At 41.6% G+C, this 20,271-nt stretch overlaps 3 protein-coding genes across 3 annotated transcripts; all 3 read right to left on the bottom strand.

Annotated features, from left to right (window-relative positions):
- Positions 1–6,904: 6,904 nt before the first annotated feature.
- Positions 6,905–9,050, bottom strand: LOC104932468 (serotriflin). The gene is made up of 8 exons (XM_019268754.2): positions 8,938–9,050; positions 8,659–8,710; positions 8,463–8,563; positions 8,148–8,238; positions 7,822–7,964; positions 7,599–7,693; positions 7,281–7,363; positions 6,905–7,090 (listed from the first exon to the last, which is right to left on the bottom strand). Exons 1-8 carry the CDS (start codon positions 9,010–9,012, stop codon positions 6,972–6,974), a joined length of 759 nt encoding a protein of 252 aa, XP_019124299.2. The 5' UTR covers positions 9,013–9,050; the 3' UTR covers positions 6,905–6,971.
- Positions 9,051–12,234: 3,184 nt separating this feature from the next.
- Positions 12,235–14,364, bottom strand: LOC104932454 (serotriflin). Its single transcript, XM_019268751.2, has 8 exons — positions 14,257–14,364; positions 14,010–14,046; positions 13,810–13,910; positions 13,496–13,586; positions 13,114–13,256; positions 12,919–13,013; positions 12,499–12,581; positions 12,235–12,408 (listed from the first exon to the last, which is right to left on the bottom strand). Exons 1-8 carry the CDS (start codon positions 14,308–14,310, stop codon positions 12,290–12,292), a joined length of 723 nt encoding a protein of 240 aa, XP_019124296.2. The 5' UTR covers positions 14,311–14,364; the 3' UTR covers positions 12,235–12,289.
- A 2,026-nt stretch (positions 14,365–16,390) lies between these two features.
- Positions 16,391–18,350, bottom strand: LOC104932467 (serotriflin). The gene is made up of 8 exons (XM_019268752.2): positions 18,172–18,350; positions 18,005–18,008; positions 17,788–17,888; positions 17,597–17,687; positions 17,149–17,291; positions 16,936–17,030; positions 16,666–16,748; positions 16,391–16,576 (listed from the first exon to the last, which is right to left on the bottom strand). The coding sequence occupies exons 1-8, from the start codon at positions 18,259–18,261 to the stop codon at positions 16,449–16,451; spliced, it is 735 nt and encodes a 244-aa protein (XP_019124297.2). The 5' UTR covers positions 18,262–18,350; the 3' UTR covers positions 16,391–16,448.
- Between the last annotated feature and the right edge of the window lie 1,921 nt (positions 18,351–20,271).

The raw sequence follows: 20,271 nt of genomic DNA, 5'->3' as shown, positions 1-20,271 counted from the left end.
GATACTGTGTCCGCAACATTTTACCGCTGTTTCGTCTTCTTTACTGCAACCGGGGCGGAGCATTAACACCAACATTTTACTGCCAAAATCGAAATATAAAACATAAGTACAACTTATATTTGTGTGTTATGGTGTTCAGCTCCGGCAGCTTCCTCAGCCACCTGTCTCACAATACCGTTGGACCGGCGTTCACTCAACTCAACTCGCACCATCCGCATTTTTCTAGAATTGACAGTGTAGTCGAGATCTGTGCCAGATGTATTTTACGCAAGGGTAAGAGGCGTGACCCTATTGGTTGGACAGTCACAAGTGATTCAGAAACACTTTCTGATTGGTCCTGCAAACCCGTCCTAATCCCGTCCTTACAGGCAGCCCAGAACAAACTCAGCTTTTAGTTTTTAAAAGCTAATTGACACAGTGTCATGCAGTATTTAATCTTGGCTTTAAAGTCATAATAAATCAAATACAGTTTGCATAACTGATGCACGAGATCTTTGTTCAGATTAAAATGGGCGCTTATGTTCTCAGAATATATCAAGTGTAAATATGGAAGTATGTGAATTGAGACACGTCTTTCAACAAAAGATGGGTCATGACATTCTGCATCCTCTATCGGCGTGGTATTGATAATGTTGATCTTGCTGAGGAGCTTTATGCTTTATTGACATAATTATATTGTCAAAACCTGCACATGCTACTTTACTACGAGGACTCCTGGAGGGCAGTCTGCGGGAGATAAGCGAACATATTGTTTAACTGTTCTCTGTAATCTCTCCTCACGTGTTCAGATTGGGGTATCAGGTGAAAAGACTTGTGCATTGTCACAGCAAGAAGGTCCTTCCTGGTTTGAACCTCGTCTGGGGCCTTTCTGTGTAAAGTTTGGCGTGGGTTCGCTCCGGGTACTCCGGCTTCCTCCCACAGTCCGAAGACTGATTCAAAGTTTCATTGCTGACTCTAAATTGCCCTGAGTTGTGAACGGTTGTTTGTCTGTACGTGTCGGCCCTGTGATGACGAACTGCCGACTCGACCCCCGCTCCAGACGTAGGCGCATGAAAAAGCTGTTTGTCCGTGATGATGTGAATATGGCTTTGATGGCATCTATATTGCTCGGGCTCTCTCTCAAAAGTTGAAAAATTATTATTATTATTAAGCCAGAACAGTCGGCGTGGTTCAGGCCATTCCATCACGACGTCTTTGAAGCGCCGGCTTCAAAAGTATCAGAGGCAGGAACTCTTTCAGCCCATCTGCCGCCACGCTTAATGATGCTCTCACGGACGCTGTAGAGCAGCACAATCATTCAGTTTGGACATTGAATATTTGGCAGTCTCAGAGCTTTTGCTGTTGCTGTTACTGTCTGGATTTTTGTTATTGTTGTTTGCATACAGTAAATACCAGAGGGAGATGTTTAACATCCATCTGTTAACACCATAAACGTTCAGGAAGCTTTGCATATTGTACTCTAACTCCAGACAGTCTGTATTTGCTCTTCTTGTTTAAACATTTCTACGTTTTGTTTGTTTTATGGAGATACAGACCTGCCTGAAATCTGCTTTACTTTAAGGAGAGTCTGTTACTGTCTTCGTATACTGTAAGCTAAACGGTTTTTGGCACCAGTTCCTAATAAAACATCTTTTATAAACGCCTTAATCATTTTGATTTTGAATCATTTTTGATGCCTCTGCACTATGAAACTTTGTATGATCACCTGCAAGAAGAGCTAAATCACAAAAATACTCATTTCCATGCAGTATTGTTTTAGCTTTACAGAACAGTTCTAAACAGTTTTATAAGAAAAACATATTGTTGGTATGGCCAATGTCTGGAAAATAGTCCTGAAAATCAATTTATTAACTCATTAGAATGCTGAGATTAAAAACATCTTTTTTACCAAATAAAAAGGAAATATCCAAGCCATCACAGCATGACAAGACAGAATTTTTTTTGAGAAAATAAAGTATTAACATAAATAACACATACAAACTGTGGAAGTTTACCACAAAATCTTAAATACTCATTCATAGAGGCACAGGAGTCGGTCACTGAATACAAGTTAACCACAGTCGAAGATGAGCAAACATAAGCAAACGAATAATACAAGGGTGAAAAGAAAAAAAGATACAGATGAATAAAGTCATAAAAATAAAAATTAAATGTACGAAAGGTTAGAAAGAGAAAATCAGAATGATGCTTTGAACATTCAAAAATTCTCCTTATTAATGAATCTGTGAACTCGTTTGCGATTCTCGAAGCTCTTAAGTCCGTTCTCTTTTTTTTTATTTTTTATCTCTGTCACAGTTGTGATTGTGCGTGAATGAATGTTTTGCTAAACATTGTGTTTGGGATACACCCACATTCACCATTTCCTTCGCTGCTCGCCTGGGACCCCTCTCCTAATGTTTGTTTAAATGTACATTTGCCGGAGTGAGAATGGCTATCGGACGGGCAGCCGCTCTGCAGAAAAAACAACAGCCGTCCTCTTAATGGCTGACGTGAAGCAGGCCTGTTTTATTTAGCCCGGTATGCTGGAGGCTGAACTCCGTCGTGATCGCTCATAAAAAACACTAGAGGAAGCACAGGACACACAATACTGTGTACTTAGTCAATAGGTTACGAGCTTCTCAGGACAATATAGGGAAGTGTGTGGTTACTATAGAAGCAGCTACCACGTACAGATTAGAAATAAAGTGTTTGCCATGGCTGCAGTCGTCCTTTCTTCAGGCCTTTATCAATGTAAGTGATCTGTCAGTGCTTCGGCATGTGACGTAGGAGATCTGTTGTCAGCGGGCTTTGGTTTGACGATGTTCCTCTGCTCGTGATGAAAGCTTAAGAGGCGAGCTGAGGGACCCGCTAAGCAGGTTTAGCTGTGCTGCATCTCCAAGAGTTCAATGAAAGGAAGGAAGCTGCACGACTCCAGAGCTCTGCTTTCATCAGAAGGAGGTCTGAATGTTTCCGTGAGCCGGAGCTCACCTGTGAGAAGCTGCATGAACCCCGTGATCCAAGGTGGTTATGAAGGTCAAACAAGATCTGAACGTTTCAGTCACACGTTACAGTTTAAGAGTTCTAGCTCATTTAAGGGAAAAGGAAGCAACGTAAAACCGGATTGGCGCCACAGTGGTTAGCACAGCAAGAACTTCCAAGAACATCCAAGACTTTATAGTCAAATTTCATGAGCACCTCAGAGATCTAAAATGTTTGAGTTCCCTCCATTCACCATCACAGCCCTGCATCTGGGCTATGTTAGGCCTAAAGGCGCAGTGACACCTACAGTTATTTTCTGGCACAGGAGACGAGTTGGTACAAATTAAATCAGCTTTATTCTCACATGACTTTTCAAGATATGAGAGAAATAAAGATAAAAATCCTCCGGTACGTCTGTTTGGATTGTGTTTCGTATGTAATTCCAGGTGTGTGCCCGCCGACGCCTGATTGGCCCCAACTGACGGGGGCGAGGTCACCTTCGTCAATGCTCCATGAAAAATCTGCAGGACCCTGATTGGAGTGGCACCTCCCCAACCCACCAATGGGAGGGAGCCAATCAGATGAATGAACATTGTTTAACCCAGAACCGCCTTGTGGTTATATAAGTTATATATGTGGCTGAATAAACAACAAGGACTTGGACCCGGAGCAAACCCGCCCCAATCCCGTCCTCAGAACAAACCCAGCTTTTGTTTTTAAAGGCTAATTGACACAGTGTCATGCCGTATTTAATCTTGGCTTTAACGTCATAATAAATCTAATACAGTTTGCATAACTGAGCCACGGGATCTTTGTTCAGATTCAAATGGAGTGAGTTTATTTTCCTGCATCCTGTTTCTAATCCGAAGGGACCGCGATGTGTCGAGATAACCGCTCAGACTAAATGAACTGTCTTCCTTCTGGACAGATGATGTAACCGACTCCCAGCATCTTCCTGCCTCCCTGTGTTTCCGTCCGCTTATTTTCCTCGTTGTTGTCTTCCTCTTCCTTCTCTTTCGCTTTTATCTCCTTCTTTACCGTGAAAAGAAATACCAAGAGAACTGTATACCCCTTCAAATTACCGCTGAACACACAGAGAGCTGGCACAGAAACTTGCAGGATTAATCAGGTCATGTTTATTTTTTATTTTTAATAAAATCTACGACAGCCTTACAATGCAGGACACTTACTGACTTTACAAGACAAACAGACGCCAAAGTCGTAAACATCTTCTGGCCCTGGGACTAACTGTTGAGGCTCGCTGGTGGGGTTGATAAGCCCCACAGGATGGCACAGTCAGGCTTATCGACGTCGGCCAAGCCGGGGGGACCTCTGCTATCGCTGGACAGACTGCCAGAGGAAAAACTCATCCCCTTATCTCCTCTCTCCTTCCAAGCTTCCCTGTCCGCTCACTTCAGGTGGCGCTCTCACGTCTCCTCAATTAACCTCATGGGGACTGCAATGACGGAGCAGACCCAGACTTTCTTTTTATTTGACTCCCCCATGCTGTGGTTTCGAAGAGAGAGGCTCTCTTGGCATGCAGACAAGATTACAGAAATTCAGACCAGAGTGTTTATTTTCAATGAAAGAGGTTTGTTATCACAAGAAGGGGAGCTAATTTCGACACAATGGAAGTGCATGCGATAGTGTGGCGATAGGAAAACCAATGTTGAAGTTGGGGACGATTATTTCATGTCAAAATGAAAAACAACCTCCTCTGCAAGTGCAGAGTGGAAACAGAACAAAGCAGATCCAGTCTCGATGAATTCCAACCAGCCCGAGCCCGTAGCTCCATCTGTGCTTTACAAGTTACAGACTGCATGAGTCTAACCCATACAAACACAGCCTCATCTGAACCTGCAGCCCGCTGTGCAGCCTGAGCGTGTGCGATTGACCCCCGAGGAGAGGCGCACTCTCTCAGCCTCAGATGTGGCTAAGTGGGAGCATCTTCTTTTTTTAAAAAAATGAGCAGGCATGGCGTGATCATGGAGGGCTGATTCTGCCACCAAATAATGACAAACATTTCTATCTGGGTGTCCAAAGCTCGATGTTTTGTATCCCGACTGCAGCAACAAAGTGCATTCAATTAATAATAGATAGAAGTTGTATCCATGATGTCAACCACAGGTTTATGAAGAGCCGTTGTGAAGCGAGTGTGGTGGACCTGAGGCGGGCTGAATGATGCCTGGGTGCTCAAATAAATCACCTGTCAATCAAAGCGTTCACGCTCTTAATCCTGCATAACTTTAAGCCTTAATATAATGTGAACAGGTGAGTTGTATATAAATTCACCCTCAGTACAGTTGTCATGAACGGGGAAATTAGCTACAGAGACCAAAACAGTTTTTTGTACCAGGCTGTAAACATGTTTATTTCTGCTGTGAAACATGGGGACTTATGGAGACTGACTCACTTCTGGAGCCAGCCTTAAGTGGACGTTTGAGGAACTGCAGTTTCTGGCACTCTCTGCGTTGGCTTCACTTCACAGCCACGGAGGTCGCCGCTCAGTTCTACATTGATTATTTATGTAAATGTGTCATAATTTCAGAATACTGCAAGTATCTCTTACATTTCTTTCTTTCTTACTAAATAATGAGTATGGGCTGTGTTAGCAGAAATATACTTCTTTCAATACTACACAAACTACTGCATTCAAACTGTTTGAATCTTCCACAGTGGCAAAGCGTTATCAGTGGTCTTCATTATAAACCACAGCAAACAGGTGTGGTCTCAAACTGCAGTTGTTTCTTGGCTCAGCTTTTGGAGAAAAGTCTCTGTGGAATTAACTTTTCCTCCCAACTCCTGCCAAATCCACCCCGTCGAGTGTGTTCTCCTTCCCTTTTTTGTGAGTTTACACCTTTGATACAGTCAAAGGGCACCTGGCTCTGCAGGCGGTGTTTGTCCAGAGAGGTGCTGCGCCAAAATAAACTTTCTCTCTGCTGATTACTGAGCAAATAGCCTGTATTAAATAAGCATTAAAGCAGATGGACACAAGCTTTAATAGTATATTATTAATGTATTATATGGGCACGACGGACCTCCTCAGGAGCCTATGGAGCGTAAGAAGGAGAAGAAAGGGAAGAAGGTGGTGTGGAGAAAAGCGAAAGAGGAGGAGAGGGTTAGGAGGGATATTTATAGGAATGTTGAAAGTGGCACAGTTGAGGTGTCGTCCTGCTCCTGAAACTCTGCTTATAGCTTCAATTAATGTGAAAAGTGTTACCCATTCCCATAACACTCGCATAATTAAGTAGTATATGAATATTTAATGATATTTAACGATATAGCGCCTTCTGTGAGCACCTATAAGTGAAGAGTAAAGGCCTGGTACTTCATGCATCGAGGTATGTAAAGGCTATTATAGGCAATGGGGCATAACTGATGTGAAATGTGAGAGGTTATAGATATTTACCATTTTATTTAATGTCCAGAGCCCAGAATTACTGCGGAAACGGGCAGGACACATCTCTGCAGACCCTTCCCTTTACCCCGGACACAACCTGTTTGAGCTTCTCCCCTCTGGTCGGCGCTACAGCTACTCTGTACGCTAAAACAAACAGACGCAGGAACAGTTTCTTCCCACAGGCTGTCACTGTGATCAACAGCTAAAACCGCGAAGACGCACAGTGAAAGTAACATTACTCTGCATATCTGTCAGCCTGCGATACCTGCACGTTATGATTTATTTATTTATCCGCACTGTTTAGGCGCCATTTAGTCTGTTGTACATAGATATGTATACTGTCATAGCCACCTATCTCATGCACAGAACACAACCGTTTGTAGAAACCATATTCATTCGTCCACCTGCACCATTGCACCATCAGTCCTTTATCCAGTCCACAAATGCTGCTAATTCACAGGGAGGGAAACCAAGTGTTTATCTTGAAATGTGGTGATCAGAGCAGGTCAAATAGGTTGAAGTATAAAATCAGAGAGACACACAAGCTTTGATGCTGAGTATATTTATTGAAACTGACTGATTAAGTCAGAGTACATGTGGACATTTAAGTCATCTAAGAGCCGCACTTGCAGGAGGCGGGACACCAAGAGGCCACTTCACTCTTACTGCAGGTCCACTTCCGCTTCAGATCAGGGCAGTTACCGTACTTATCCACGTAGGGACAGGGGTTAGCTGGAGGAGACAGAGAAAAGGGAAAAATGAATGGATGCATAGATAGATAGATAGATAGATAGATAGATAGATAGATAGATAGATAGATAGATAGATAGATAGATAGATATTGTAACAAAGTCATTGTACATGTTATTTAGTGTTAATATGTAAGAAGATAAAGTCTTCCAGTGCTGGATCTCACACTTACTGCACAGTCCGTTCTCACATTTCCCGGGGCAGGCACCACAGGGACGTCCTGTTTCGTAGGGGCGAGCAAGCTGGTAGTTTCCACTGTAAATGTGATCCAAAGCATCAAATATTAAACATAACAGCAGAATAACTTCAACATGTCCGTGTATAAAGGAAAAAAATACTGTGGAAGTAGATGCAAACTGCAGTTTTTGCTTTTGTTGCATCAACTATTTAGTATTTATCTTTCAAAGACAAACATTGATGTGAATATTCACTAAAAATAAGTAAACATATCAGACTTTCCATTGAAAAAAGTAAAAAGGTCTGTACTTACGGTGGGCAGTACTGGCAGACGTAGAAGTATTTGTATCTGGAGTTGGGGCAGTGGGCCAAAGCACAGCCAATCTTGTAGGACTTGGCCCAAACGACCTGTGCAGACAACAACAGATAGGATACGAAATCATCAGGTGCTCATGGCACTAATGTGTGTTTGACTTCATTCGTATGCAAGTTAGAAAGAACTAACAAATGTTGTATAAACTGTGATTTCAATGCACCTGTGTGAAGTGTCCGACCACTCCCCCGTTAGTGGATCCCACTCCGTAACGCCAGTCCTCTATCTCGTCGTACCAGGACTGGATAGCGTTGCTCCAGGAGTTCTTGTAGCTGGCCATGTACAGGTTCTCTCCACAGCCAAAGCCTACAATCGAAGAGGGCAAGAGAGTTACTTTAGTCTTCTTAAAACCCAGTATGAAAGGAAATCCATCATCTCCACTGCACACTGTCTTTGTAAAAGCCAGTGAGTCTATCTCTCACTCCCGTGGCCACATATTGTGCCCTACATAGATACTGGACATCAGTTAAGTAATGCAGTATTACTTACCACTAATCTTTCTGGCGCTTTTAGAGCTGTGATCCATGGAGCAAGTTTTAGCCCATCTCAGAGCATTGGCTGCAGCTTCATTGTCCCAACTCTGTGGGGAGCAGAGGACATAGCGGCATTAAAAAAATCAGCACATGGAGACCACCACAGCATAAACACCAGAAAATTCTACGAGGGCTTCATGCTCGTCTGGAAAATGACTTTATCTTTTACTGCAGGAGGGAGAATGTGCAATATCAAATAAGCACTAATAAATCAGATTAAGGAAGGATAATATGTTTTCAAAATTTAGAAATGAGATCCTCATCATGTTACCATTTTCAACATGTCGCTGGCAGAAGGTCGAACATTTCTCCTCAGGGCGTTATGTTTGTCTACGATCTCCCTCTTGACTGAAGAAGTGACCTCGGTGCTGCCTGAATAAACAAAACACACACACACAAGATTTTGTGACGTTTGAATGTGTATGAATATACTAATTCTTATAATAATCATAATTATACACACTCACCCCCTCCTGACGAGGACGAGGACGAACCTGATCTATCCTTATTGGACCAACCTTAAAAAAAACACAATAAATATTAAACAAGATATTGTGACGTTTGCATGTGCATGAATGTTTAAAAAGTCTAACAACAACAATAAATGCCATCACTCACCCTGCAACAGGTACGGTTTTTGGAGACGAGAGAGAAATAATAAAATGCAAATATTAGAAAATACATGTTTAGATAAAGCTGGATTTGAAAATAAATAACAAATGCAAGAAATATACACATTCACTTACAAACCAGGCAGAGGTGCAAGGCACCTGGAGAGCAACAGCGAGGCCCAGGACACACAGGAAGCTCAGAGTGTGCATGGTCACGGCTGAGTCCAAGACTCTTAACCTCTGAGAGCCACAGGTGTGCTTTATATACACAAAACCAAACGGACGCATGATAAATAACAAATAACAAATAACAGCATAAACACACAGCCTCAGGGGCATCCTATTTTCCTAAACAGCAAAAAACTGTATTTTATGTAAATTAGATGATGTTATGTTACTTTATTGTCCCCGAGGGGAAATTTGTTTTGCAGCAAAGTGCAGCACTTGCAATTCAACTTGTTTGTCATGTACAGTAATAGTACGAGGACAGTCATAGTGAAGTTTAATTTCTGTGAGATCCTACAATTTGTTTAATGAAAAATAGTGTACAAGGAATAAGAGAATAAGGATGACGATGGATTAGAAATTAAGAGAAATAATAAGAATAGTAAACATAATGAATAATAAATGAATATAATGTAAAAAATAAATTATAAAAACACATGTGAAACATATGTTAACAGGCCCCAAACATGCATTTATTTTATCCAATTTTTTTTTTAAGCACAGTCTTAATAGATTAATTTGGAGTAATAATTAGAGTTATAGATTTTCTTCTGCATATTGTATCTCAAAATAACAATGCCCAGTTTTCTTGTGACGACAAGATAAGTTATCAAGTCAAAGTTGGGTGTGTATTGGTGACAGAGCTCTCACTTGGTTCAGGTCATATCTAAAAGATTTCTGTGTATCTGACATCAGGTCTTCTACAATTGTTGTTTATTGTGGGGTACCTCAGGGCTCAGTGCTAGGCCCAGTTCTGTTCTCCATTTCCTCCAGGTCACATTATTCATATCCATTTTTACGCAGATGATACACAGCTCTATCTAAACTGTGACCCAAAAGATTGGTCACAGTCCAAAGACATGCACTTCATAGGTTAATAGGTGTTAATAGGTAGAAACATTTCAGAGATGTCTGCAAAAAAAAAATCTAGAAATTATTGTTCATGCATTAATAACCAGGTGAGTAGATTACTGTAACTTCCTGCTCTCTGGCATCAGTAAAAAGAAAAAAAAAAACCTCTCTCGTCTCTAGTTCATCCAAAATTCTGCTGCCAGGATTTCGACCTGAACATCACACTTATTCTGGCTCATTTACATTGGCTACAGGTCATTTAGCTGTAAAGTTATTTTGTTGACTTTTCTGTTTCTGGTTCCCTGACATCCTGGGTGTCCCACGGTCCAGATATATCCACAAAGGCGACTGAGCCTTTGCAGTCAGCGCTCTAAGACTGTGCAATGACCTGCCTGAGGAGATCAGGGCTGCAAACTCTGTCAACCCTTTTAAAAAGGCGCTTTTATAAAAGGGCCATTAGCTGATCTTTTTATCTTCTATGTCACATTTTATTCTTATATTTATTGATTTGTTGCTTTTAACTTATTGTCATTGTGGTTTGTTTTATTGTTTTCTGATTTATTGTCAGGTACTTTGTAACTGTGTTTTTTTTAAAGGTGCTACAGTATATAAATAAAGTTTATTATTAAATGACTGATCTGAATGTTGCCTGTCCACAGTGTCACAGTGCACAATGGATAACTACACATCGATCAGCCATAACATTATAACCACTGACAGCTGAAGTTGAGTCAAAGAGTAACTCCAAAACTGCAGCTCTTGTGGTGCGTGGGCTGTCTGAAGCGGTGTATGTAAATGTAAAATCATGCATTAATTTAGGTTGATCTGAGGGAGCAGCGAGAGCCATACTCCATAGTGAGCAAACAAACCTACAGACAGACAGAACATGCCACTTTGTTTGGTTTACAGTAACCTGCCTTATTTACATAGTTGTAAAGAATCATAATCCATAGACAAACAACCTTAAAGGCGAGCTTCAGGGAAGTAAAGGAACAATTATCGAGAGGGAGAGAGAGAGAGATGAATAAACAAATGTTTCAGTTGATTTTGAATAATTATTATGAATTATTGGTGACTCTCAATGACAGTGTAAAGAATGGACAGAGCCTGAGTGACGTCACCTGTCGGTTTCCGATCTAAATATCGGCGGACCTGAGGCGAGTCGCCTCTGGAAAAAGAACATTCATATTGGTCCTTGTCAGTTGAGGAGAAGACCTCGAGGAAACAAAAATAAAAAAAAAATAAATTCAGGCACAGACGTTCTCAACACCATGCTGCTCCAAAGCTCAATACAACAAGCAATTCATATCCTATATACACAAATATACACTCTTTCATTATGATCTTATCATATCATAATGGCTTTAAAGAATTAGTAAATTATGTATTTAGTTGTAAATATAGCCATTAGAGTTACAACTTATAAATCTGATAAAAGAAATTTAATACGAAGAACTGCTTATAAATAAATATACTTTATATATACTACTTACCTATATTTTTATTCTAACCTCCTGAGACCTTTTCTTTGGTGTGCATTTTTAATTTCTCATATAAACTTAGCATTGTCATCGAACACAAAAAACTCCTCAGACCACTAGACAGCACAGTAACTGTCCCTGAATGAGGACAATAGGTCTAAGTTGAGCAAAATAAAGTATTATGGTGCAGGGAAGCCAAATTTTAATGTCCCCATATGAGGATGCACAGGCTAAGCGTTGTAAATAGAAATGTTGTTTTTTTTAAAATCTTGTTGTAACGTCAGTCTACAGTATTTGCATTTGTCTGCACTTTCATATTTGCATACTTTGGTCAACGTGTTTGTCCAAAAGCTAAATCCTCTGAACTGTAAACAGGACCCTCAGGATCGAATGGGAGGGGTCTTTGGTTTGAGGCTGTCTTTGTGATGAAAGCTGAAGAGGTGAGCTGAGGAGCCTGTTTGCGAGTTTTGCTGTGCTGCATCTCAAAGAGCTCGATGACAGGAAAGGAAGCTGCCCTGCTTTCATTAGAAGGAGGTCCGAATGTTTCCGTAGCCTCACTTCCCACAGGTGACACTTGAACACAGTGTAGAGCAGCTGTATGAAACTCTCGATCCAGAGCAGTTATGCCACATTAAGGTCCTGGAGGTCAAAAGAGTAACCTGGTTGTTTCAGGCATTCATGAGGTTACAGATAAACATCTATTTAGTGACTTCCATTAGAGTCAACACATACGGAAGTGATATACATGAGACAACCAGTTGAAACCAAACCTATCACCAGACAAGCGCATCAACATTCGTCAAAATATAAAGTAAATTTCCTTTTTCAATCTCTAAGTTGAAGCATAAAATCAGAGAGACACAAGCTTTGATGCTGAGTATATTTATTGAAACTGATTAAGTCAGAGTACATGTGGACATTTAAGTCATCTAAGAGCCGCACTTGCAGGAGGCGGGACACCAAGAGGCCACGTCGCTGTTCGTGCAGCCCCACTCCTGCTTCAGATCAGGGCAGTTACTGTACTGATCAACGTAGGGACAGGGGTTAGCTGGAGGAGACAGAGAAAAGGAGAATATAAAAATAATATTGAATATTGAATAACAAACAAGTGACATAAAGATAAAGTCTTCACACTTACTGCACAGTCCGTTCTCACAGTTCCCGGGGCAGGCACCACAGGGAGGTCCTGTTTCGTAGGGGCGAGCAAACTGGTAGTTTCCACTGTAAATGTGATCCAAAGCATCAAATATTAAACATAACAGCAAAATAATTTACACATGTCCGTGTTTAAAGGGAAAAAAATACTGTGGAAGTAGATGCAAACTGCAGTTTTTCTTCTCATTACTGCAGAGTAGTAGTGCTTATGTTGCATCACCTATTTAGTATTTATCTTTCGAAAATTTGTGCTTCTTATGATGTTTTTGGTATTACTTGTACCTGAAATAGGCACTTTGTTGGATCCGTTTAACTGAATGAAGACAAACATTGATGTGAATATTCACTAAAAGTGAGAAAACATGTCAGACTTTCTAAAAAAAGTAAAAAGGTCTGTACTTACGGTGGGCAGTACTGGCAGACGTAGAAGTATTTGTATTCAGAGTTGGGGCAGTGGGCCAAAGCACAGCCAATCTTGTAGGACTCGGCCCAAACGACCTGTGCAGACAACAACAGATAGGATATGAAATCATCAGGTGCTCATGGCACTAATGTGTGTTTGACTTCATTCGTATGCAAGTTAGTGATTTCACTGCACCTGTGTGAAGTGTCCGACCACTCCTCCGTTAGTGGATCCCTCTCCGTAACGCCAGTCCTTTATCTCGTCGTACCAGGCCTGGATAGCGTCGCTCCAGGGGTTCATGTGGCTGGCCTGGTACAGGTTCTCTCCACAGCCACTTCCTATAATCAAAGACCCAGTATGAAAGGAAGTCCATCATCTCCACTGCACGCTGTCTTGATGCTGTCCTTGTAAACGCCAGGAAGCCTGAACAACTCTCACTCTCATGGCCACATAATGTGCAGTCCAACAGTGATGGTACACTCCTACACTCCACAAATGTACGTTAACGCGGTAGTTCTTGCTTATCTATGTGCTTGTAAAATGACACGGTTTGAAACAAGTGCTAAAATGAACTTACCACTAATCGTTCTGTCGCTTTCAAGGCTGTGATTCATGGAGCAACCTTTAGCCCATCTCAGAGCATTGGCTGCAGCTTCATCGTCCCAACTCTGTGGGGAGCAGAGGACATAGCGGCATTAAAAAATCCACACATGGAGACCACCACGGCATAAACACCAAAAAATTCTACGAGGGCTTCATGCTCGTCTGGAAAATGAATTTATCTTTTACTGCAGGAGGGAGAATGTGCAATATCAAATAAGCACTAATAAGATAGATTAATGGAGAATCCATGTGAATATGCTTTTAAATTTTGGATTGTCATCATGGTACCATTTTCAACATGTCGCTGGCAGCAGGTTGAACATTTCTCCTCAGGGTGTTATGCTTGTTTAAAATCTCCCACTCGTCTGAAGAAGAGCCCACAATGGTGCCTGAATAAACACACACACACACACACACAGATTTTGTGAAGTATGAATATACTAATTCTTGCAATAATAATAATAATAATAATAATTATACACACTCACCCTCTGACGAGTCTGTGTTCTCCTGGCAGTCCGAGCCTAAATAAACACGATAATTATAAAACAGGACGACGTTTGCATGTGCATGAAGGTTTAAAAAGTCTAAGATAATAATAATAACAAATGCCATCACTCACCCTGCAGCAGGTACGGTTTTTGGACACGAGAGAGAGATAATTGGTTAATTTATGTCACATGGGATGCAAGGGATGAAAATAAATAACAAATGCAAGAAATATACACAGAATACCTGCAAAGCAACGAGGCCTAAGACACACAGGAAGCTCAAAGTGTGCATGTTCATGGCTGAATCCAGGACTGGTAATCAGTCTGAGTCTGAGAGACAGTGTGCTTTGTGTAAGATCAAACAGACACGTGACGCACAAACACACAAACCACAGAGGGCATCCTATGTTCCTAAAGAGCAAAATGTCTCTGATGGATAATATCATATGATACTAAAACAATTCTTATCATAGTGAACACGTCGCTTTGTTTGGTCTAGCCTGCTCGGGTTGTAAAGCCCCTTCCCCTCCGTTAAAATCCGCAGACAGATAGACAAATAAACTGATATTTTATATATCAGATTTTTTTTAAATTCTAAGCATTGTGGTATCATAGGTAAAAATAGTTTTCTTCTCCACTTCGATATTTGCATGTTTTTGCCTACGTGTCTAATAGCCCCAGAGCTCTAAATCCTCTGAACTGTCAACAGGACCTTCAACAGACCCCCTCCCATTCCTCAAACAGACTCTTCACTCTTCCAACAGGATGTCAAAGTCGCCAGCATCCTAAAGCTAAAGACATACTGTTACATCTGCCTCTGCCACTCCTACCCCCAGGGGTTAATTGTTCTGTCATCGGTCTTTGTGTGTGAATCCTGCAATCATCCTGCAACCTACTTATACCCAGCCCTGCCACTACCACGCTGCCAGATCGCAGCCACTGATCCGTTAGTACTGCGCATCAAGCCCACAGATATTGTTTTGTGATCTCCCCTGTGGATTGTAGCCTGCTCTGCTCAGCTCTCCAGCCCTTGACTTCCTGACCAGTTGCCCTCGCCTGCTCCACCAAGCCCTGCTCTGGATCCAGCCTCCTGGGGAGACTCTGCCTGTGTCATCCCTGTCCGGCCCAAGACTAAACCTGCCTTAAGAACAATAAACTAGTTTAACTTCATCCAGTCTGCTTCCCTTGTGTGTCCGCATCTGTCACCTATATGCAAATATACTAATATCCTCAAGGAGCCACAGACACAATTGAACTACGAACACTTATTTTATTCATGAATTAAGCCGTTAGTTATAACTGAATCATTAGTAAAGGTACCCAGGCACCCAGCCTATGGGTTATGAGCTTCTCAGGCAGCAGCTATCACAGATAAAGTGTTTGTCATGACTACAGTCCTCCTGTTACGTGTACAGGTTTTTCGTCTCTCTCTCTCTCCTCCCTTTGTCCTTCAGGTGAGAAGGGGAGGATTGGCTGCCACCTGTGGGCTCCAGAAGGGCTGGGGATTGGTTCACCCTCCAGTCACTCATCCAATCAGAGATGGAGGAAACCTTTTAAAAGCCTCTCTGGTTTGTTGCTCTCTCTCTCTGTCTGTCTTTGCTGGTTGACTGACTGATGGTCTGTGAAGGTTTGTGGTGGGGGGATAGAACTGAGGTAAGGCTGGGGTACCTGGTACATTGCCTCCGGTGTATTTTTATTCTTTTCAGATATTTTGGTAGACCAGATAGTCAGGCCTTTTTGTTCTTTTTGTTGCTCCCAGAGAAGGTTGAGCTAGGCCCTATTTTTGTACTTTGGTTATTTTGTTTGGCACAACCCCCACAGTTCTTGCCCCCGCCCCCACATGTTTCAAAACCTACATTCGTTGTTCACCTTTTCCTTTAAAAATGGAAAATAAATATCTTTTTTGACTGCCTCTTGTCTTCCCTGAGTTCTTTCGTTGTTGGTTGTCAGCGTTATTGTTTCTGCTTATAAAAGGAAACGTAACCCCTCCTTTCTTCAGGTGTATGACGGAGGAGATCTGATGTCAGCAGGACTTTTTATAACGTTGGATCATTTCCATAATTGCAAAGGGTTTGCTCATTGTCAGTGTTTGTTAATAACCACAGCAAGTACGTGCGGTCTCATACTAGAGTTGTTTCTTGGCTCAGCTTTAAGAAATCCCAGTGGAATAAACTTTTCCTCTTCACTCCGGGGCCAAATCCCGTCTTGTAACGTATGTCCTCCTTCCTCTCACAGTTTATACCTTACATACAATCAAAGGGCACTTGGCTGTGCAGGCGATGTTTGTCTAGAGAGGTACTGTGCCAAGGTAAATTTCCTTTTTAATCTCTGCTGATAACTGAGCAGGTCAAACAGTAACGAATCAGAGAGACACAAGCTTTAATGCTGAGTATATTTATTTGAAATTGACTGATAAACCAGAGCCCGTGTGGACATTTAAATGATCTGAGTGGTGCACTTGCAGGAGGCGGGACACCAAGAGGCCACTTGTCCGTTGCTGCAGCCCCACTGCTTCTTCAGATCAGGGCAGTTGGAGTACTGGTCGCTGTAGGGACATGGGTTATCTGGAGGAAAAAAGGAGAAAATGAATGGATGCATACATGCTGTTACCCTAACTTTAAATAAGTCTTCCAGTTCTGTATTTGCCACTTACTGCACAGTTTGTTGTTGCAGGCATTGGGGCAGTCAGCGCACGTGGGTCCAGATTTGTAGGGGCGAGCGTACTGGTAGTTTCCACTGTCGATGTGATCCAAAGTGTTGAATATCAAACATGTCATGTTGAGGTAAACAGTGTTCTTTTGTTCCACGAACTTAATAATCTTCTTTCAAGAATAATAATTTAAATTTCAAATGAATCTAATCTTTGCCGAGCATTTAATATCAATACATAGTATAATAAAGGATAATGGAGTTCTGTACTTACGGTGGGCAGTAATGGCAGACGTAGAAGTACTTGTATTTAGAGTTGGGGCAGTAGGCCATAGCGCAGCCAAGGTAGTTGGACCTGTACCAAACAAGCTGTGCGGACAAATGAGATGAGATACAAAATCAGGTGCTCGCGGCACTAATGTGTGTTTGACTTCATTCGTATGCGAGTTAGTAAGAATTAACATTAAGTGTTGTATAAACAGTTCACCTGTGTGAAGTGTCCGACCACTCCTCCGTTAGTGGATCCCACTCCGTAACGCCAGTCCTTTATCTCGTCGTACCAGGACTGGATAGCGTTGCTCCAGGAGTTCTTGTAGCTGGCCATGTACAGGTTCTCTCCACAGCCACTTGCTACGATTAAAAGAGGACATGCAAATGTGGAGAGAGATGGTGGAGTGTTCTGGGCAGCCAGCCAGACCAGCGCCCTGTGAGCAGGGTCGGTGCCTTGCTCAAGGGCACCTCGGCAGCGCCCAGGAGGTGAACTGGCACCTCTCCAGCTACCAGTCCACCTTCCATATTTTCAGTCCATGTGGGACTTGAGCCGGCCACCCTCCGGTTCCCAAGCCAAATCCCTATGGACTGAGCTACTGCCGCCCCTTAGTTCTTCCTCATCTTTGTAAAATGACTGTTTGTAAGGTGGGTGTTGTAATACTTACAGCTGATCTCTCTGGAGCTGGCTGGGCTGTGATTCATGGAGCAGGTGTTGGCCCATCGCTGAGCGTTAGCTGCAGCCTCTTGGTTCCAGCTCTGTGGGTTGCACGTGCAGACAACTACGAGTAAATACGTAAGAACATCTCCAAGTGTGTGTGTGTATCAAATCAAGCACAAATCAATAGAGAGATGTTACCATTTGCAGCATGTTGCTCGCAGAAGGTTGGACACCTCTTCTCAGGGCATTATGCTTGTTCACAATCTCAGTCTGGTCCGAAGAAGACATCAGGATTGTCGCTGAACAAACGCACAAAAAAGAGATCTCGTGAATATGAATTTTGTGTTTGAATCTGTGTGAATACACTGAATGTTAGTGATTATATTATGTATGCATAATATTTCCAAACACTCACGGTCCTTCAGGGATGGTTTCCAAAGAGAGAGAGAGAGGAAAAAAAAGGGTAATTCATTGTGCATCAAAAATAAACAAATGCACGCTTGAAAGACAATTTTAAGTTGATAACACAATAAATATACAGATAATAACTCCCTATTAGAGAGGACATTTCATCTCACTTACCTCGAAAGGCACCTCGTCCTCTGCCAAAGTGCCAGGCACCTGGAGAGCAGCAAAGAGGCCCAAGGCACACAGGAAACTCAAAGCGTACATCGCCGTGAATATGTTCAAGACTGACACTGCATGACTTATATATTCCTGACTGATGATGTACCACGTGATCAAATCTTTACGTGGCACCTGTGATAAATACTGTGGAAAACTGCAGGTGTGTGTTTACGTTGTACATATGTTCTTATGTTCCTTACAATGATAAAGAAGTATGCAACGTGTTCTGTGTGCTCAAGGTTGTGATAAAAGGGCCTAAAATACCAAGAGGAAAAATGGTATCTAAATCGGATGTTGATAATTAGAAGGTTAAACTAACTGTTTGGAGCGTTGATAAGATTTATAAATATTCAGCTTATAATGATCTTTTTTGACGTGACATGTTTTATCATTTATCATCTTCATAACTGAAGGAAGTTAAGAGTAAATTTGTATTTCGACCGGGTGAAACAAGCGAAGCAATTAAGATGACAGAACGCTTTATCATTAAAAGATCACCAGATATTCAAAGCAGACTGTGTATCTGAGCTCTAACTTTGCAATGACTTTGAGCATTTAATGGTGTCATACACTGTTATCGCTCAAATATACACAAGAAAGATCATAACACCCTTCATCCTGGAAACAAAACACATTGTGTTCCATTCAAAAACAACAGTATACCGGGGCTACAAGTCATAATACATATTTAGTACAAATTCACATCGCATAAAGACCATACATGTAATGAAGTAAAATGAAGAAATAAATGTGAGCTTTCTACCTGTCCACAGACTGATAGTCAGAGCCAAAAGACTAGTAAAGACACTGAAGTGAGCTGCTGAGAGATCTTCAGGTGATGTGAAGTCAGTTGTGAATTCTCTTAACTTTTAAATGCGGTGATCAGTTCATGAGTTTGAGGAAACAACTCCCCAGAATTATCTTCATCACTGTATTGTGCGCCTGTAGGCAGATGACACTGTTTTTTTTATCACCTTAACTTCAAGTTTCAGTCACAGAGGATTAGGTTAGAATGCTTATCACCTTCAAGTGTCCAGCTAAATATTAAGTTATCTTTATTTATCTAAAATGTATTTGCCAAAAAACTGTTTATTGCTAAGCACTGGGATTCTTAAGAATAAGTCAAGGTGCTCGTAGTATGTGGCAATAGTCTATCTCGTAAGTTTGACTGAGGGTAGTGTCCAGCAAGTCATCTTATCAGATGGCAAGTCACAGTGATTGTGTAAGAACATTTATCAGCAATCAGCACCTTGAAGGTTTGACACACAACGCCCCAAAGTGAGGAAGAGACACCCAATTTCAACACATTGTGCTGCACATCATTCACTTGGTTGTTCAAAATGTTTACAGAGAGTTAACCCTCTAGACCGCAGAGCACCCTTCCAATAATTCACTATAGCTCCTGGGAGCGTCTGTAATTAAAATAATAGGTGTCATCAATAACCAGAGCTGGAAATATACATCATAATGTTGGATACTTAGTGGAAAGCATCGTAGACATTAGTAATGTGTGGCTAATGTTTTTTTCCAGGAGGGAAGTTCAAGACCATTGCCAAAGACACGACGAAATTATGAATTAAATTCAATAAAATGTTTGTATTGGTCTGCACAAAGCTACTCAAGTTGACACTTTTTGTAAAGCCATTTCAGAGAAAATGCGTATTGTCACTGGCACTTGGATATTGACTTAGAGAGTTATAATTACACTTATAATTAGCAGTGCTGTCTCCTGTGCCTCAGTTCATGTTTGTGTTCTGTAGAAATGTCCTTGTTTGTTGGAAATTGGCCTTCTCATCCCGACTGTGAGTGTAAACAATACTCTATTGATTTCAGAGTACACAGGAGTGGTATTTTATCAGTCATAGAGCATATTCATCTGCAACATCATCACTTACTGTTAAAAACACACCTTCATATGTAGGTTAAAAAAACATGCTTTTGACCTGAGTTTGAAACCCACCAGGACCAACTGGAGCGTTTAAACCGCTTGATGTTCACATGAGTTTGCTCAGGATGCTCCGGTTTTCTCAAGGTATTACCTGCTGTTGCCCATAA

Source organism: Larimichthys crocea, chromosome XI, assembly GCF_000972845.2.
Source record: "Larimichthys crocea isolate SSNF chromosome XI, L_crocea_2.0, whole genome shotgun sequence".
Taxonomy (NCBI): domain Eukaryota; kingdom Metazoa; phylum Chordata; class Actinopteri; family Sciaenidae; genus Larimichthys; species Larimichthys crocea.
The sequence above is the reverse complement of the archived record's forward strand: the minus strand, read 5'-3'. Positions and strand labels throughout refer to the sequence as shown.

Bases quoted from the DNA above. Each gene is read 5' to 3' on its own strand.
- LOC104932468 (XM_019268754.2), bottom strand. From the start codon at position 9,012: ATGCACACTCTGAGCTTCCTGTGTGTCCTGGGCCTCGCTGTTGCTCTC. The intron at 8,711-8,937 runs GTAAGTGAATGT...TGTTTTTTTTAA, and splicing joins CTTGCACCTCTGCCTGGTTT to GGTTGGTCCAATAAGGATAG. The intron at 8,239-8,462 runs GTAACATGATGA...TGCTCCCCACAG, and splicing joins CCAGCGACATGTTGAAAATG to AGTTGGGACAATGAAGCTGC.
- LOC104932454 (XM_019268751.2), bottom strand. From the start codon at position 14,310: ATGAACATGCACACTTTGAGCTTCCTGTGTGTCTTAGGCCTCGTTGCT. The intron at 13,587-13,809 runs GTACCATGATGA...TGCTCCCCACAG, and splicing joins CCAGCGACATGTTGAAAATG to AGTTGGGACGATGAAGCTGC. The intron at 12,582-12,918 runs GTAAGTACAGAC...TCACATTTACAG, and splicing joins GTCTGCCAGTACTGCCCACC to TGGAAACTACCAGTTTGCTC.
- LOC104932467 (XM_019268752.2), bottom strand. From the start codon at position 18,261: ATGTACGCTTTGAGTTTCCTGTGTGCCTTGGGCCTCTTTGCTGCTCTC. The intron at 17,292-17,596 runs GTAAGTATTACA...TTTTAATCGTAG, and splicing joins CAGCTCCAGAGAGATCAGCT to CAAGTGGCTGTGGAGAGAAC. The intron at 16,749-16,935 runs GTAAGTACAGAA...TCACATCGACAG, and splicing joins GTCTGCCATTACTGCCCACC to TGGAAACTACCAGTACGCTC.